Here is a 17,863-nt window from a genome sequence, read left to right as displayed (position 1 = left end):
GTCCAGCTTTGGGAGTAGCAATTTTAACGCAACTGCAAATGTATGTTTTTAATGTCACCAATAAAATTTATAAATTCCTGAATCCTATTCTCTTACACTGAAAGGGAAAGATTCCATAAAAGAATTCGGACTTTGGATGCTTGCAACTCAAAGACAAACACCTGTGTGTCCCATGAAACTAGTGTTGCCAGACAATGACAATGCTGCAAACCAGAAAACTCCCCCAACCCAAGTTGTACCTTCTGAGAGGCACTGGGAAATTGGCAATACTTCCTTAAACCTTCAAACTAACTTCCCAAATGTGTATGTGATAATTCCAGAAACACAATGGAGTGAACTGGAACAGGGTGGGGATGACAGGAGCCCTGGAACTTCCATCCAGACAGCTAGGCATAAGAACACAGAGCACATATTCCGATGGACTCACTTCTGTGTCTGGAGGCTAGCATGTAAAGCTGAAGGAAGTGTACGGGTAGGAAGAAGAATTGCAAAGGACATTGCTGTTTCTGCGGTGACAGTAAATCACTCAATGTTTTTCTTGGATCCTAACTTTATACAAGTCATTTTAATGTAGGGTTTATAAGAAAGGGCATAAAATTGCTTTGCCCTTCTGTTCTGGAGCTCAGCAGATCAGAATGGAGGGGTGAGCAGTGACACTTAGCTGAGGTCTTTCCTAGCAAAGTGGCCTATAGGACAGGATTTCATGGGACTGAGTAAGAAGAACCTTCCAAGACAGGGTTGAAAAACGGTGTGTGAACTCCATACACATTCAAGTAGCATTTAATAATTTCTATGAAATCGGTTTCAGAGTAAAGTCTATATTATTGGAATACAGAAGTGAAGATGATGGGGGAAACAATATGATGAGGTCAAACCCAAATTAGATGGAACAGATTAACCATGAAAGTGAATTCAGAGTCCCGTCCCTCCAATCCCTCCCACATCCTTGCTGCTGCTCCTGAGCATGGCCCGAGGTCAGGGCTGTGGCTTCTCCATGGCAGCTACAGAACCCAAAGTCTCCCTGGAAAAAGAAGAGCTGGTGCCCTGTGCATCTGTAGCGCTGGAAATGACTGTCATGTGGGGCCATTAGTTTAGGAAGGCAGGAGTGGGGCTGGAGAGGAAGTGCTCAGGTTGAGCTCCCATCGTATCTCATTGGGTCTCTTTCACTGTCAGCCTCCCTGGAGAGACCCCTGGGGCCAGAGAAGGCCTGCACCTCGGCAGGTGGAGCACTGGTCTGCTAGGAACACATCTCTTTTAAGAGAGTGTTCAAGGGAAGTCCCTGGTTGGAGTATTAGAGAAAAGACACAAGGTGGAGTTTTCGTGGCCAATGCCCACTTCCGGGCAGAGGGAAAATGATCAGACACATCCCAGGCTGTGGTTAGAGTCTTCGGAGAACCCCTTGGCTTGAGCCAGGGGAAAAAAACCCAGCAATACAAATGTCAAATCAGGATCCCGACCCCTAGGATAGAGACCACAGGTGACACAAAAACAGATACAGAGAAACATTCCAAGACTGAAAAGAAATCACTGGCAGTGGAGGCATAAACAGTGCTTCCATGAACTAAACTCCAAACCCCAAACCCATAGACTAATAGGAATCTACATTTACTAAATCATTCCAAATTTTTATATGTAAGTTCAGGCAACACATGTCTTCTCAACTGAGCCCCCCAAGTTTGTACTCAGATATTTGAAGTCAGAATTTTCAGCCATAGAATGAGATCCCTTTCATTTCAGATGGGAGTCTACTGTCTAACACTGAAACATTGAAAGAATGAAACAGTGGAGCAGGTTCCTTATTACAGCTGGGCTCAGAGTCCATGGGGTGGCTGCTCAGATTCTGGTGACAGACAAGGTGCTTTAAACACCACATGACAAGGTCCAAATGCGTGATGGAGTAGAGAAAAAAGCAGCAGAGAATCACCTTCAGTGCACACTGATGGACCAGCAATCTAGGAGTTGGTATCTGTGAGGTTCTAACTGCCAAAATGCAAACCTAACAGCAGCTTCCGGCAGCTGGGCCAGAGACTGAAGTCCTGGTACCGGTCCGCTTCACACTATCTCAACATTCACCTCGTGAGCTTAAACAGTTTCTCATGCTGTAACAGAACAGCAAATACCTCCTAGATGGAACCTGGGGACCCAAGGCAGCAGCAGTAAATAAATATCTTGCATATATGTCAAGTGCAGTCCTCAAAATACAACCTTACATCTCAGTAAAGAAGTCAGAAAGTACCAACAAAAATGATCCACTTTTCTCCCTGTGTTTCATCTCCATGCCAAGAATTCCCATTTGATGCTTTTAGTCCTGCCTCTTAAAATGAGGTGATAAAGTAGAAATCCAGTCATGAAAAGAAAAAGGCAGAGGTGTATGAGCCCTGGCTCAATGAGACATCTCAAACACACAGCAGTCTGGTGTCATGGGTCAGACAGAGCTGTCCCAGACACTGTGGGGAGAAGATGGGCACTGGAGAGGTCAAAATCCTACTTTATGATCACTCCCATGTAACAGTGCATTAGTCATGGAATGAGGGCGAGCTGAGAGGGGTAAGGGAGGGTGGCAGCGTGGTAATTCTCTACAATGAGGGCTGGGAACATATACTCGTGGATGGGAAATTTTAAGTAGCTATGTTTATTATTACTTTTTTCCAGCAATCTTGCAAGAGGCAGAAGTGTGACACTGACTTGAGTGAGACGAGCGTGTAGGTGGGTTGGCGAGGAGCCCTTCTCTTGATGCAGGCCTCTGGCTTGTCAAGGAATGGCTGGTTCCACCGCTGGGCTGTGTTTACTCTTTTGCTTCAAGGAAAAGGGTTTCTTGAGGGAACAACTTTACCTCCAATAATGATTTATTTGGGTCCAGCTGGGTTACCTAAAAAGAAAGAAAACATATACTCAAAAGACCAGAAGAAGCACTATTTTCTCTCATGGCACAGATCCTACCCCACCCCCAGACTTTGAGCTTACTATACACTGGCATAAGCATTTTCACATCTATTTTCTCATTTGAGCCGCAAAATAACCCTCTGAGGTAGGTGTGTTGTTATCCCCATTTCATAACCGAGGAAGCCAGGGCTCAGAGAGGTCAAGTCTCACAGTTTAGTGGAAGAACTAGCACTGGACCTCAGGGCACAGACTGAAGAGATTGACCTCTTCCAGGGCAGGTGGAGGGCCCTCGCTTCCTGCACAGCTCAGCTTGGCCAGCAGAGCAGGCGGCCCTTAGGAAAGGGTGCTGGTTAATGAAATGACTGGCATTCCTGGGGACCTGTGCTTGGTTAACTGCTAACAGCAGACAGGGCCTTTCCAGCTTGGTGGGAAAGAGGTAAGCCTTTGGGGCTGATCTTCCACTGAACCTACCTGGAGTAAACTGCAGAGTGCCCAGCCTGCTGTGCCCAGAGATGAACCGAGGAGAGGCTCCCTCGGGAGGCATACCACAATCTCCTTGCAGGTGGTGGTGGTGATATTTAGTTTCAAAAAATGAGTCAATGTCACAATATGACTTTATATTTTAGAGATTAAAAATGATTTATTCTATAATATGAACTATAGAGAATAAAGCTAGACAAAATCTTGGCTCAGTTGGGATATGTTAATCATATAGGGAAACTAAATTAAGTTTATGGCCTCCTAGGTTGGGGCAAGGATGTAATGTAGAGGTTTTCTGAAAACAAGAGTGGGAGAAAAACCCAAAAATATCCCAAAGGGAACATGAATTTTAAAAAGCTGAGAAATACTGGTTTAGTAGAAAGGACAATAGGCCAAAGATTCTGGTTACAACCACAGCTGTGCTGGCTATTAGCTTTGTGGCTTCAGAGTTAGTATCAACCTTGTAGGACTGATATGAGGATTAAGTGAGAAAAAAAAATATAATTAGCACAGTGTCTGGCACAGAGCAGGTGTTCAAAGGCAGCTGCCGCGTATGTGAACAACTGTAAGGATGGACGGACACACAGATAAATGGATGAATGTACATGGGAGGCCGGGCAGTGTGCTCTGTCAGGCACGCACAGGAGTGCTGGACCTGTGGGCAGAGACTCCAGCACTTGAGACAGGCAGTCCTGTCCTCTGCTCAACTCAAGCCACACCTAATGAGATGGCTCCGCTGTCTTCTCCACGCTGAGGGGGAGGGGCACCCTGGGGGCCCGTGTGTCACCGGCAGGCTGGCGAGCTGAAGGAGGTGTACTACCTTCGACTGTATCCAGATGGAACCTGGTATGCCCAGGAGGGTCATTAAAGAGACACATCCGCCTCCAGAATCCTCTCTGCTTATAAGGAATCCAGAGCAAGGCTGCTCTACTGGCGTGTCTTGGGCTCTGGGCAGATGGGCAGGCAAGGTGGTGGGGAGGGCTAAGCCTGCTGTCTTCCAATGCACCGGTGGGAGGGGGCGAGCTGCTGGCAAATGTTTACCCACTTCCCCAATTAACGTACAACACTGTGCTGGCTTCTGTCAACAAACAGAGCTATGCTGCCTCTGCTTCTGACTTGTTGGCATTTTCTGCCCAGCTGCTTCCGCTATTGTTCTTAATTAACATGCCAGAGCTTTTCCGGCATTTTCTACTTTGTTATTTGTGGTTTGTAAATATGATGTTTGCTGGGAGAAACCAAAATCATAACGGTGCCAGAGCCGTGCATACTGGTGGAAAGAAACGCTCGGAAGCCAAAGAGGCCTTGGGCCCATGTTGTCAGTATGAAAGGTCTGGAAAACACACCCAGTTTTCACATGAGGAAACTGTGTCTGAGAAAAGTTAAGTGATTTTCCCCAGTTACATTTAGTGGGAGAGCTGGGACTTGAGAAGGAGAAAATTAAAATTTCTTGAACATCTATTACATGCCAGGCACATTAAATATATCATCTCATTTAATCCCTAAACAACCATGCAAAGTAAGGTAGAGATGACAAAAACTGAGGCTCAAGATGGTTGCCACTTGTTTAAGGCCACATAGTGAGGGTCTATCTATACTGGATAATAGTTACAAAGAGTGAAGTAAACTTAGATTTAATCTCCAGCTCTGTCACTTACTATCTATATTACCTTGAAGCAGTCATGCAACCTGAAAGCCTCAGTCTTCCCACCTGCATGATGGGAATAATCAATTTCTGCTTAATAGGTTGTTGTGCTAGTTAAATGGAATAATGCTGGTGAAGATCCTGGTACAGAGACTGAGCCAGTAAGTGCTCAGCTGGTACAGCCATTACTGATTGAGGCATTGCTCTGGGTAGGGGCCCTGGTCTAACTTCAAAGCTGGAGCTCCTTCCCCAAAGTCTCCTAGAGCCCAGGTCTGCAATAGGCTGCCCAGAAGTGCTCCCATTCCCTGTTAGCGTAATGCCCCAGTATCTGGAGGTGCCCTTCTACAGCTTCAGTGGGGCTGTGCCACCAATGGACTGCTGCACACCAAACACGGCTGTTGTCAGGGCTTCTCCCGCTGGTGCCCCACATCACAAGCAATTTTTTGCTTTGAAGGTCATTTCAGACAGAAATTTAAAGTGAACAAGGACAATCCTTGTTTCCATTCTCATCTACCCAGAGTAGAGAGAGAGACTGTAGCGAACCTTGGGGAGATGTAGGACACCATGCTTTTCCCCAGAAAGAGAGTGGCCAGATTGTGAAACCATCCTGCAGTGCTCTGGACCCCACTCAGGAAGGATGGGAAGCGTGCCAGGAGGGTCCTCCTGGTAGGGAGGAGCCTAAAAACCATGTTCTCTAAGAAACATCTGAAGAACGGGATACGTCTCCCTGAGAGAGGGTACTGTTGCTGTAGAGGCAGGGAGGGGGCTCTGTCAGCTCTTTTTGAATAGCTGAAGGGCTGGCAAGTAGGACAGGTAGACAGAACAGATGTGTTCTCTGCAGCTCCAAGGGCAGAACTGGGACTGGTCAGGTAAAATCGTAGGGAAGCAGAACTCAGCTGGTCAGAAAGAATGTTTTGACAGAGAAGCAGCTGCTGGTGTGGCTACTACTGCCTCTCTTTCTTTTAACTTTTCTCCCTTTTCCTTCTGTCCTTTATTTCTTTTTGTTCACCACCACCACCACCATCATCATAGCAGCAATCTCAATTACAGCTGACCCTTGGACAACGTCGGGGTTAGGGGAGCAAACCCTCCAAGCAGTTGAAAATCGCATATAACTCATAGTTGGCCCTCCATATCCATGGTCCCTCCATATCTGTGGTTCCTCTGTATGTGGAGTTCCGCATTCAAGATTCAACCAACTGCGAATGGTATAGTACTGTTTTCAATTTACTGCTGAGAAAGATCCAAAGGTCATGAAAAGTGGAATGCTTCTGGCCTACACGCTGATAGGCTGCCTTGGGAAAATAAAGTGGTAGGGAGAGGAGCAGTGACTGCACTCTCTGCTTTCCTTAGAAGCATTCAAACAGGGGCTTATTTGAAGAAGAAGAAGAAGAAGATGATGATGATGATGATGATGATACTAGCTAACACTTATCGAGCATTTACTTTGTATCAGGCATATTTCAATCATTTAACGTTGATAAAATAATTTAATTTTCATAATAACCCTCTGACATAGGTATGATGATTATTCTTATTTTATAGATGAGGAAACTGGGCCATGGAATAGACTAAGTCATTTGCTCAAGGTCTCAAAGTTGTTAAGGGCAGAGCTAGAATGTGAATCATGGCAATGTAGCTTTGGAATCCGTATGTGTTTAACTACTGAACTGCTCTCTCAGAGGTGCTGCGAAGAGTAGAGTCCACACAGAGAAAGAAGCTGGATGAGATGACCCTGAGGTTGTTTCTAACCAAGCTTCCAGGATATAAGATCCTCACTTCAAGAACAGCAAAGAGTCAAGGGTCAAGGAAAAAATTCTGAAATGTTTATAAACTACGAATACAAAAACACAATCTGTGCTTATGTTCTGCCATTTACTTGGGATTTTACTGAATTATTGACTCTCTAAATTGACAGACAAAACCACCTTTTGGGACTCCCCAGGGGAGGAGGGGCATTCTCAGATAAGAGGTATGGCCTGATTTTGCTTATGTTAGAAAAGGAAAATCAACCTCCTTGACATGTTATTCATTATACTTAGGAAACTTGAATGGATATATTTTCTCATTAAATTAATATTTTAGCAAATCGTCTCTGTGAAATTTGTTTATGTTAGCAAAAATGGGACATGTTCTCTGCCAAAGAGAGTTACTCTTTTCTAGGTCACTTTTCTCAGCAGTTTGAACTTTCATGTCCATCGTATTTCTATTATTTCTGTGGGCTTCAGTATTTTTTTTCCCTGAAAAAGTATAACATTGCTGCTGAGAAAAATGTTAATTAATGTGACAGATTCTCATCCTCGGCCACACTGAGTAGGTCCCAGAATGTTAGGGTGGGAAAGCTTCTTAAATGTCAAGTAGCCAAACCCCTTCATTTCACAAGTGGGCAACCTGAGGCTCAAAGAGGTCAGGTGACTTGTTCAAGGCCACACAGTTAATAAGGTGCAGATGCAGTACTCTACCCAAGCTTCTGCCTTCTGTTTTGGGGTTCTTTCTAGTCATACTATTCTGCTTCTCACTTGAAAAAAAAAACTGAGCATTAACTACTACTAGGCTGGGAGCTACGTGAGGGCAGGAGCTGAGTAATACTAAAAACAGTAGCAGCAATATATGAATAGTACTTCATAGTTTTCAAGATATTTACACAATCTTGTAGGGTCAGTATTATTATCAATCCTTTTAATTTTATTTAATTTTGCTAAAGTAATACCTTTATTTTGAAGCTGAATAAAGGAAAGTCTGGATCTGTTTTCACATTTAGAAAAAATGCCAGGTTCGACAACTGGTGCTGGAACTGAGTATCTGCATGCAAAAAAATGAATCCAGATACACAGACCTTACAGCCTTCACAAAAACTAACTCAAAATGGATCACAGACTTAAATGTAAAACACAAATCTATATAATTCCTAGAAGATAACATAGGAGAAAACCTAGATGACCTTGGGTATGGTGATGGCTTTTTGGATATGACACCAAAAGCACAATTCATGACAGAAATAATTGATAAGCTAAACCTCATTAAAATTAAAACCTTTGCAGAAGACACTGTCATGACAATGAGAAGACAAGCTACAGTCTGGGGGGAAATATTTGTAAAAGACACACCTGATAAAGAGCTATTATCCAAAATATACAAAGAACTCTTGAAACTCAACAATAAGAAAACAAACAACCCAATTTAAAAAATGGGCCAAAGACCTTAAAGACACTTTACTAAAGATCTACAGATGGCAAATAAACACATGAAAAGATGCTCCTCCACATCACATGCCATCAGGGAAATGTAAATTAGAACAATGAGATACCGCCACACACCGATCAGAATGGCCAAAGTCCAGAACACTGACACCACCAAATGCTGACGAGGATGTGGAGCAACGGACACCCATCCATTGCCAGTGGGAATGCAAAATGGCATAGCCACTTTGGGAAAAAGATTTGTGGTTTATTACCAAATTAGTCATATTCTTACTGTATAATTCAGTAATCACATGCCTTGGTATTTACCTAAAGAAGCTGAAAACTTAAGGTCCACACCAAAACCTGCACACAGATGTTTAATAAGCACCTTTATTCAAAACTGCCACAACTTGGAAGTAACCAAGATGTCCCGCAGTAGGTGAATGGATAGATGAACTCGTATATCCAGACAACGGAATATTATTCAGTACTAACAAGCTCTGAAAGTACTTTCACACATATTATCTAAACCTTAGAGGTATCCTAGGAGACTGGACTGATTCATCCTCATTTCTGCAGATGAGAACACCAAAGCTCAAATAGGGACATTACTGACACATGGTCCTACAACTAGAAACTGGTGGGGCTCACCTCTTCTCACTTCAAATTCTGAGCTCCTTCTCTCTGAGGCTGCATATGTAAATTCCCATATTATAGTGAAGCTAAATATATCTCCCCTTGGTTTTGTTCAAAATTAGCATTTACTTTGAATTTGGGAGGATAATCTTTCTGATATGCTGTGAGTAACCTATTCTGTTACTTTATTAGAAAACATGCATATTAAATATCACAAGCTTAAAAAATAATTATTAATGTCATGGCTACCAAAAGTTACCATTTATTTGCCATTTGATAAGTGCCAGGCACTATACCAGTTGTTCTATATATTATCTAATTAAATGGTCACAACTGTCCTAAGAGATAAGTACTCCTATTTATTCTCATTTAGATTAATAGGTAGGAAAGATAAGGCCAGAATTTGCACCTAGGTTTGTGAACTTCCAGCCTGTATCCAATTGTCCTCCATTGCTTCTTCACCTCTGATCCGACTTCTAAACAGGGGACAGTTAATGCGACTAACTGGATTTTCCTTGGACAGAAGGAAAGCAGGCATCCTGCAACTGTCCTGGCCCATGTTCCTGTTGTGGCACAGGCTCTGTTGTTTCCACAGGAACACAGGATAATTTTTGTTACTGTCAACTTGGTCCTAATAGCTAATTGCCCATTTTCTTTAAACACTTTTTGAAGAGCTGGGAATCCCTAAAGAGAGCAGTTACACCTGCAAAATATCAGAGGGAGAACTTAAGAGCTGATCTGCTGGTCAGGTGCTGATCAGGTGTGAAAAGCTTTGGTAACTGCGAAGTCTTTTGCAACATAAGGGATTGATAATCAACATTACCATCATCATCGTCTACAACAATGCCAGCTGTAGCTCCTAGCAACTTCTCTACATTTGCTGCAGGTGGTAATGCAACCCCCTGAAGAATTTCCAACCTGGAAGGGTCCCATTACAGGACTACTCCATTACTTATTAATACTGCAGTTTCTGGATCATCTGTCTCATTGGATCACAGGAAAGAAGTGGCACTGGGGCACGGGTTTCCAGGAAACAGTGACAGATGCTCTTCTTTCCATTATTAAACTTTGGTAGAACAACTGGGGTGCTAGAGAGGGAGCTGGGTGGGCTTCTGCAGCTGGAAAGCACAGGGTGCTATAGGACATTTTCTTTCCCTGGCTTTTTTTTGGTAGAAAGAATGGAGAATGAAAGGAAAGTTAAAGGGAGAGAAAACTAAGGTGAAAAAGGGAAGAAAACTGTATCTGGTATGCTGCCCCATCTGTTCTTTAACACGTTATAATAATGATAACAATAGTTAACATTTATTGGGAGCTTCCTAAGTGCTAACTGTTCCTAATACCCTGCAAGTGCTATACAATCCTATGAGGGAGGTACTATTACCTCCACTTAAAAAACGAGGAATAGAAGTTCAGAGAGATTATATAACTTGTTCAAGATTGCACAGGTGGGAAGTGACAGCAAGGATTTCAAACTAGATCTGGCTCCAAAGTCTGTTTTCTTAACTACCACACTAGACAATTTCAGTATTGTAGTCACACACTGGACTATTAACTCTAAGTCTCTTGCTTGGAAGGACTTTTCCCTTCAAGTAACTGAAGCATGTATCTCTCCATAATAGAGTATATTACTACCTCAGGCGAATTTCATTCATCTAGCTCTTCAGTTATCATAGACCTAGTGATTGTTTTTAGAGGTCATCTCTGTAAGCAGATGGGGAAAGAAAAGCCCAGTGAGTGGAAAGAACTTACCCAAGGTTACTCAGCATTCATGGCCAATCTGGGACCGAATCTGGATTCTTCATTCCCAGCCTGCGCCTTTAGACGGGCTGTTTAATGAGGATACCAATTCTCAAGTGTTACTGATGTCACAATGGCCTCAATCTTGGCACATTGTCAGGGAGACCCTAAGCATCAAACCATCCTTGCATTGGTATCCCTGATGGTGGCTTTGCTCACTATACATTAAATAATGTTAGGGGTGAAGGCCCAGAGGGAGTAGAGGGGCTTTTCCATCAGGAGGGGCAGGGAAGGGCGGGAGGGGAAAGCCTCCTTAGTCTAGAAACACAAGAAAATTCAAGTCTGCAGAATGAACATAAAAAGCACAAAAAGAATAAAGAGCATAAAAAAGAATATAAAAAGCATAAAAAGAATGAGAACAGGCATATCTCCTCATCCTGTGAAGCCTAAGATTAGTCCAGTCCTTCTTGGGCTCTGGAAGACACAATTTCAAATAACTAAAAGGAAGTACTGCTTCACAGAGTGGTTTGTGAGTTATTTCTGAAAACTTAATAAACAGGGTGCAGGCAAATTCATGAATGAGGATTCTGGAGTGTGGCAAGAGAAATCTAGTGTGGATCAGCCCCAGTGGGGTGCCAGGTTACAGGTGTATCAAGATACCAGTCTCATCCCTTAAGGCAGCCAGAATCATTATCACTGGGTTGCCTTTGACCATGAGCAACCTGGTATGATAATCCCAATGAGGCACACAAATATTTTCAATGTGTGTGATGATTTGAAAAAAGCTGGGAAGCACTGATCTAGTGGACATGCCTCACTTTCAGAGGCTGATATCATGGAAGGCAGCCAGGCTCTTGCATAAAAGGCTCCTAGGATGCCTCTGATAAAAGACTGGTCCACAACACTAACCACTGTGTTTGGAACAGGGTGCTAAGAGACAAAAGAAAGGAGAGAAACCTGTTAACTGGTTAGATTCAGACCTGCTACTTCAGCTTAAAAACCCTCTGAGAAACCCTGATAATTGTTTGCCCCAGAGTTTCACCAGCAGACATAGATTAAGTGCTCATTAGAGAAGCAGTAAGAAAAAGTTCTGGTGGGTTTTGAATCTTGGTTCTGTATGAATGCTCTTGAGCAAATCATTTAACCTCCCAAAAGACCCACATTTCTCACCTGTGAGCTCATGACAACACCATCCAACACCTAATAAGCTCTATTAGACCATTTCTCTCAGAGTCTCTCCTGCCAGTCAAGAGAGAGTTGAACAAAATATTGGACCCTCTCTCACTCCTACTTAAAATTCTTACATGATTCCTTACTACACCAGGATAGTCCTCCTCTGCTTTGGCCTCATTTTCCCAATTTGTAAATGGGTGGTGTTTCTGGCAAGGCTCACGGCCTGCCTACAGTGGAAGACATGGCCAGAAAGACAGTTTGGAGATAGACTGTGAAGGGCTCAAATGTCTTTACTAGGTTTAGTTTAAGCTTCTGAAAACAACAGCAACAACAACAAAAAAAAACAACAAAGAAAATCCCTTTTCTCCCTGGTTTCAGAGAAATCTGGAGTGGCATACTAGAGGCGCTCTTCAGGCAGAGTGGCTAAGGAGAAAGTGAATATTCTGAATGCATTTTAATACTCAAGCAGGGCCATATGAGCTGGTGTCTGCGTAACTCTGCACGCAAACACTGCTCAAGAGCTGGAGCTTTGAACAGGAGTTAAAAGAGTTGAGTCCCTAACGACATACAAAAGACTTGCTGGTGTGATTTATTCTGATGTATTTACTTATCCAATTACCAAAACAGCAGGAGATCATTAAATTTTCTAGTTACCAGATGCAGCACGTTCAATATCTTAAATGTTACCAAGGCTCTCTCTGAGCTATTTTGATATTACATTTCATCTGCCTAAAGCTAATGAAACTGGAAGGCAAGAATCATGAACAGTGCAGGTGTTTTCTTTGAAGGCTGGTCCAGTGGGTGCCTGTACAATACCACACTTATACCAGAAACTCCCAGACTCTCTCCTGGATTTAAGGAAAAGTATCATGCTGAGAAACAAAAGTACATAGGAGACAAGATGCTAAGAAGTGGTACTTGAAGGTGGCTGGAGATATGTGCTTTACCCGGACAGATGTTTCTTCATGTTCAGCCCAATGTCCACAGAGGGTCTGGCCTCAGAGTAGAGGAGAGGAGGGAACAAACACCCTCTGGGTGACTGCAAACCCGGCTCTAACCCCAGCATACTACTCCTGACCACCTGTGTGATCTTGAACAAGTCACTCTTCCTCCTCCAAAGTTTCCCTGTTTAATAAACAAGGATGCTGACACCTGATGCATCGATACAGGCCTGCTATGAGCATCATCATTGCTTGTCTTCAACTGTACTTTACCCAAATGTCTTCTGGATAAGACTGAGGAACTTAAAAGACAGGACTGGTTCCTGTTTCTATATCCCAGCATCCAGCAAAGAGCCTGGTGCATTATATGCTCTCAATAAATGCTTGTTTAATAAATGACCAAACAAGACAATGTACATCATGGAACATTGAAAAATACAGAGCAAAACTTTTAAAACAACATTTTAGGAGTAAGTGGTGAAAATAGATGTTTATTCTATTTTCTCTTGAAAAAAATACACTAAATAAGTAAAATCTAGGCCTAAGCTTTTTGACAGGGTGGTAGTGGCTTGGCCCCAACATCCTTTACTATTTTGATCTCTAAATACTATCCCCTCACAGACTTTATGTTGTAGCAGATTACAATTTGCTATTTCCCAATTATGTCTTGTGCTTTGCTTTCTTGAACTTTTGCTTATGTTGTTTCCTCTACTGGACCGTCCTTTCTCTCCAGTTCCACCTGTTGAAAACTTACACATCCTTCGAGGTTCAGCCGATTGCTACTTCTTCCAACCAGGCCTAAGTGACAGGGCCTAAAATCTCTTTCTCAAGTGGCATCTTCTCCTATTCACTGGGCCATGGCTTCTGGGACACAGGGGCCATAAATATCCACTGTGGTCTCTTCATCATATTACTATTCCACTGCCCTGCATGTGGCCAATCCATATTTGCTTAACTAATATCTTTGCTTCACCTTAGGCTTCTCAGACAAGGTGGCTGCAATGTCAGCTGGCAGACTCAAGGTCAGTGTTTAAACTGGGAAGTAGGCATAGGCAATGCCAACCTTGTCCTTTGCTAAATTGTACTCCTATACTTTGACCAGGCAAGGCAATCCATTTCTGGAGGACCTCAGTCAAAGCATCAGCTACAGTTTCACATGGAGTTATCTGTCTGATCTGTTTCTCACGTTATTTTGCAATTGTCTATGAGTCTCTCTAGTTAGGTTGAATTCTGAGGGCATATAATGGGGTCTTACTGCCTATCTATCCCCAGGGCCTAGTATACTGCCAGAAACAATATGAATTCACATAATTGTTTGCTGAAAGACTGACCCACTGAGTGAATGAACAGAGGCTCCCCACTCCTTCTTGGAGCCTCCACTAACCCAAAGTCAAAAGAAGCCATATCCTCAGAACTCTTTCCCATAGCTTCACTCCTATAGCACGTAGAGCCTGGCAGTGGTACCATCAGCAGGTCATCCCAGCAAGTCTGTTGGCTCTGGACTCTCTGGCTCCTGCCACAGTCAGTCCTGCTGCATAGACATAGGGACTGAAAATAAGTTTGCATCAGTTGCCCTTTTAGAAGGGACAGATTTTTCCCTGTCTATCTAAACTGCTGTTGGAATTGGCTAATTAGAAGGATTTAAAAAATCTTAATACTCTAAACAGAGAAAACTGGTTCTGAATTATTAAGCAACATTTTCAATGCACCTGAATAACCTTAAGTGACTAGCTGCCACCTGATCCTAAGCTCTGGCTCAGATAAATAAATGCGAAATATTGTCAAAGCCCCAGCTTACAGGAGCTGTCAGCTACAGTAAATAAAAGCTTAAGTCCCCATAAACTGCCTGGGACAGAGACATTCTCATATAAAAGGAGTGGGAGAAGATGACTTTAAATAAAGCCAGTAGGACTGGGAAGCCAATGTTTTTGTTCTAGTTTTCAGAAGAGAGTTGTCAGTGGGGCAGGTATTATATCTTAACCAGATCATTTAATCATAGAACTGCATAGCATCAGAGCTGACAGAAGACTAAGAAAGCACTTTGTTTAATCTCTTCATATTTCAGATGAGGAAAACAGGACCCAGAGAAGTATGTACCTTCCTTGAAATCATACAACAAATGGCTGAAAGAGTCAAAATTCTGCCCCAGGATGCCTGGCTCGCAGCTCAGGCCCTTCCTACTACATCACATTCTTCTGTGAATGTCCTGCTGGAGATGTCAAAATGAGAGGCTGACAACTGGCTGTTAAAAAACATGTGAAAAATTAACCAGATGGGTAACTCCTGGCTCTTGAATTCCAGAGACTCTATGCTTCCCTCCCAGACTTTGAAGTTCTACTTCCATGACTATGCAGGGGGAGAGAGGGAGAAGAGGAGGAGGGGGAGGGGAGAGAAGAGTGTAAGTGTGACCCGGAGGAAGGGAAGAAGAATGAAACCAGGAATAGTGAAGGTGAATGTCACTATAATTGCCTATCTTCAACCATGAGGATGCCATAAATTAGCCATGAGTGAGATGAGAAACACAAAAACCAAACCAAAACAGTAGATGCATGAACGAGTAGGACTATTTTATTTCTTTTCATTTATTCACTAGACAAATTCTCTTTCCTGAGTGTGAACGAAAATGTCAGAAAGCGTGCCAGGCACTGGGATGTAACAGTGACCACAGCACCATCTCTGCCTCTGAGGAGTGTAGAGTCTAGGGCAGGATGTGCAAGGAATTCAGAACAGTAAAGGGCTATGATGGGGAAGAGGACAGCAGGGGAACACAAGGACAGTAAACACCTAACTCAGTCCTAGTGTGTCAACTAACTCCATAGTTCTCTTTCCTCCTTGTCGCACTCTAATATACATAGCTGTTCCTATGATTTAATTAATCATCTTACTAACTTACACTTTCATATACAATAAGCCAGTATTAGTTGTTTGGTATGTGCCAAGCACTGAAGCAGGGAACATTCAGATAAATTTGACACCATCTCAAATAACTTTAGACTTCATGAGTATAATTGTTTTTTTGTTTTAAAAAAATGTATATCTTACCTTCATTTTGTGACTACATAGACTTGGGCCAACCATTTCTGCTTTTGGTGTGTTTGCTTTTTTGAGATCTTGATCAAATTACTTTGTCTACATCTTGGTTTTCTCATCTATAAAATAAGGGTCTTTTCTAGTTCTCACAGTCTCAAATGCCTGCACGAGGAAGGCCTGTTCACACAACTAGAGGAAGGAAAGTGAAGTAAACTGGGAAATACCAAAAGAATCTTCAGGTTTGGGATTCAGCCACAGACACTAAACCAGGAGCCCTGAGGTCCTGATTGCGGGTGAAGAGCAGGGTGTGGTCGGGGTGAAGTGGGCTGGGGCTGGGGCTGGGGCTGCAGCTGGAGCCGGAGCTGGCACGGCAGTGAGGCCTGGGGGGATGTGGCATGCTGCTGCATGTGCTGATGCACTATGGAACTCCAGCACTGGCTTTGAAAATTACAAGGAGTGTCTAGAAGAGGTTAATCTGCGCATATACACGTTTGCCGTTGTTTGTATTTACAATGGGGTTATTATATAGACTTTAAGTGAGCAAAGCGTGTCTGCAGAAGCACCTGGAATACTGAGCAAAGAACTAATGATTTTTTATTTATGGCTGGATGGAGTCAGATTGGATTGTATGTACAGCCTTCAGAAGTTTATTTGATTTCTGATATAGCAATTTCGAATGGTATAGTACTTTATAAACACCTTATAAAATTAAGTTCTCGGGCAAAGTAAGTAATTTTGGAAAGGTTTAAATACGTCAGCATACCCACACATAATCAGCAGTAGTCACTCCATTTTATAGGGAAAGGACCTGGGTTTTAGGAATCAAATACTAGTATTGACACTTACTATGCAACCTTGAGGAATTTAAGCTCTCTAAGCTTCTGTGTCCTCATCTGTAAAATGGGGATGATATCCATCTTTCAGAGAACTAATATACTTGATTGTGTATACAATAGGCATAAAAATAAATGGCTTTACTCAATGTCATCATCCACTACTGTTCCAAGTACTTTGTAGATGAGTTAGAAAGAGGCAAAGGCAGATTTAATTATGGCTCTGAATTCCACTCAGCTTCCATGAAATGGCTGTAATCACCTCAAACATATTTTTAAGACTCCTTAAAAACTCCTTTGATCTGGACAGGGGCATACAATGATGAGTTTTCTTATACAATACCACTGGTTCTCTCAATATCTTCGTGGCTTAGCAAGATCCTTTTCTCTTCTTGCCATCACCTTCATCACTACCGCTTCCGTAAGATCCTTTTCTCTTCTTGCCATCACCTTCATCACTACCGCTTCCGTAAGATCCTTTTCTCTTCTTGCCATCACCTTCATCACTACCGCTTCCGTACGCTGAGTATTTACTACACAGTAGCGCTTTATAAGTATCACTTCATTTCATTTTTATAACAGCCCTGCGAAGTTGGTACTATTTATCACCCTTTTCTTATAGATGAGTAAACTGAGCTACACAGAAGCTAAGTAATTTGCCCAAGATCAAAAAGCTAGGAAATGCAGAGTTGAGATTCAGCCTAGGAGTCCAGAAGAACTCAGTCTTTTAACTACTACCCTACACTGTCTCTCTGTCCCTCATCTCCTTCAAATCCTCTCCAGTCACTGCCAGGGACATTTTCTGGTACTGGGCCAGTCTCACAGTTTAAATCTCTTTATCCTCTTTAGAAAGCACCACGAAGACTTTCTCCTGGCATCTCAGACTCAACAAATCCCAAAGTGAACCTGCATCTTCATCTGTCTTCTTTGACTTCTGCACATGGTGACTCCCATCTTTCTAGTCATTCAGGCTGGGAACCGCTAAGTCATCTTTGACAACTTCTTCCTACCCTCCTCACCCTGACATAGCAACAATCACCAAATCTGAATGATTCTTCTTCTTGATTCTGTTCCTCCTCTTCATCCTCACTGCTGCCATCTTAGTTCAGACTCCCATAGCCTGTTGTCTGTCTACTTCAATATTCCTGTCTGGTTTCCCTCTCCCAGGCTCTCCCTACTCTAATTCTTTCAGATAACAATAATCAACAGGGCTGAGACAGTGGAGAAAAGGCAAAAATGTGGGATCAAAAGACCTAGGTGGAGCCATTGCTCTGCAACTTACTAGCTACCCAATTTCTGTTGGCCATTTGGCAGCACTAAGCATAA

At 42.8% G+C, this 17,863-nt stretch overlaps 1 protein-coding gene across 3 annotated transcripts in view; it reads right to left on the bottom strand.

The window, feature by feature from the left end:
- Positions 1 to 2,612: 2,612 nt before the first annotated feature.
- FAF1 (Fas associated factor 1) overlaps positions 2,613 to 17,863 on the bottom strand; it is a 378,065-nt gene continuing 362,814 nt past the window's right edge. For all 3 annotated transcript variants that reach the window (XM_031684245.2, XM_006200466.4, XM_072974476.1), the window contains one exon: positions 2,613 to 2,869. In XM_031684245.2, the coding sequence (XP_031540105.1) occupies positions 2,786 to 2,869 (84 nt within the window). In that variant the 3' untranslated portion in view covers positions 2,613 to 2,785. The remainder of the gene's footprint in view (positions 2,870 to 17,863) is intronic.

The sequence above is a fragment of the Vicugna pacos genome, chromosome 13 (assembly GCF_048564905.1).
Source record: "Vicugna pacos chromosome 13, VicPac4, whole genome shotgun sequence".
Lineage (NCBI taxonomy): Eukaryota > Metazoa > Chordata > Mammalia > Artiodactyla > Camelidae > Vicugna > Vicugna pacos.
This window is presented reverse-complemented; position numbering and strand designations above follow the sequence as displayed.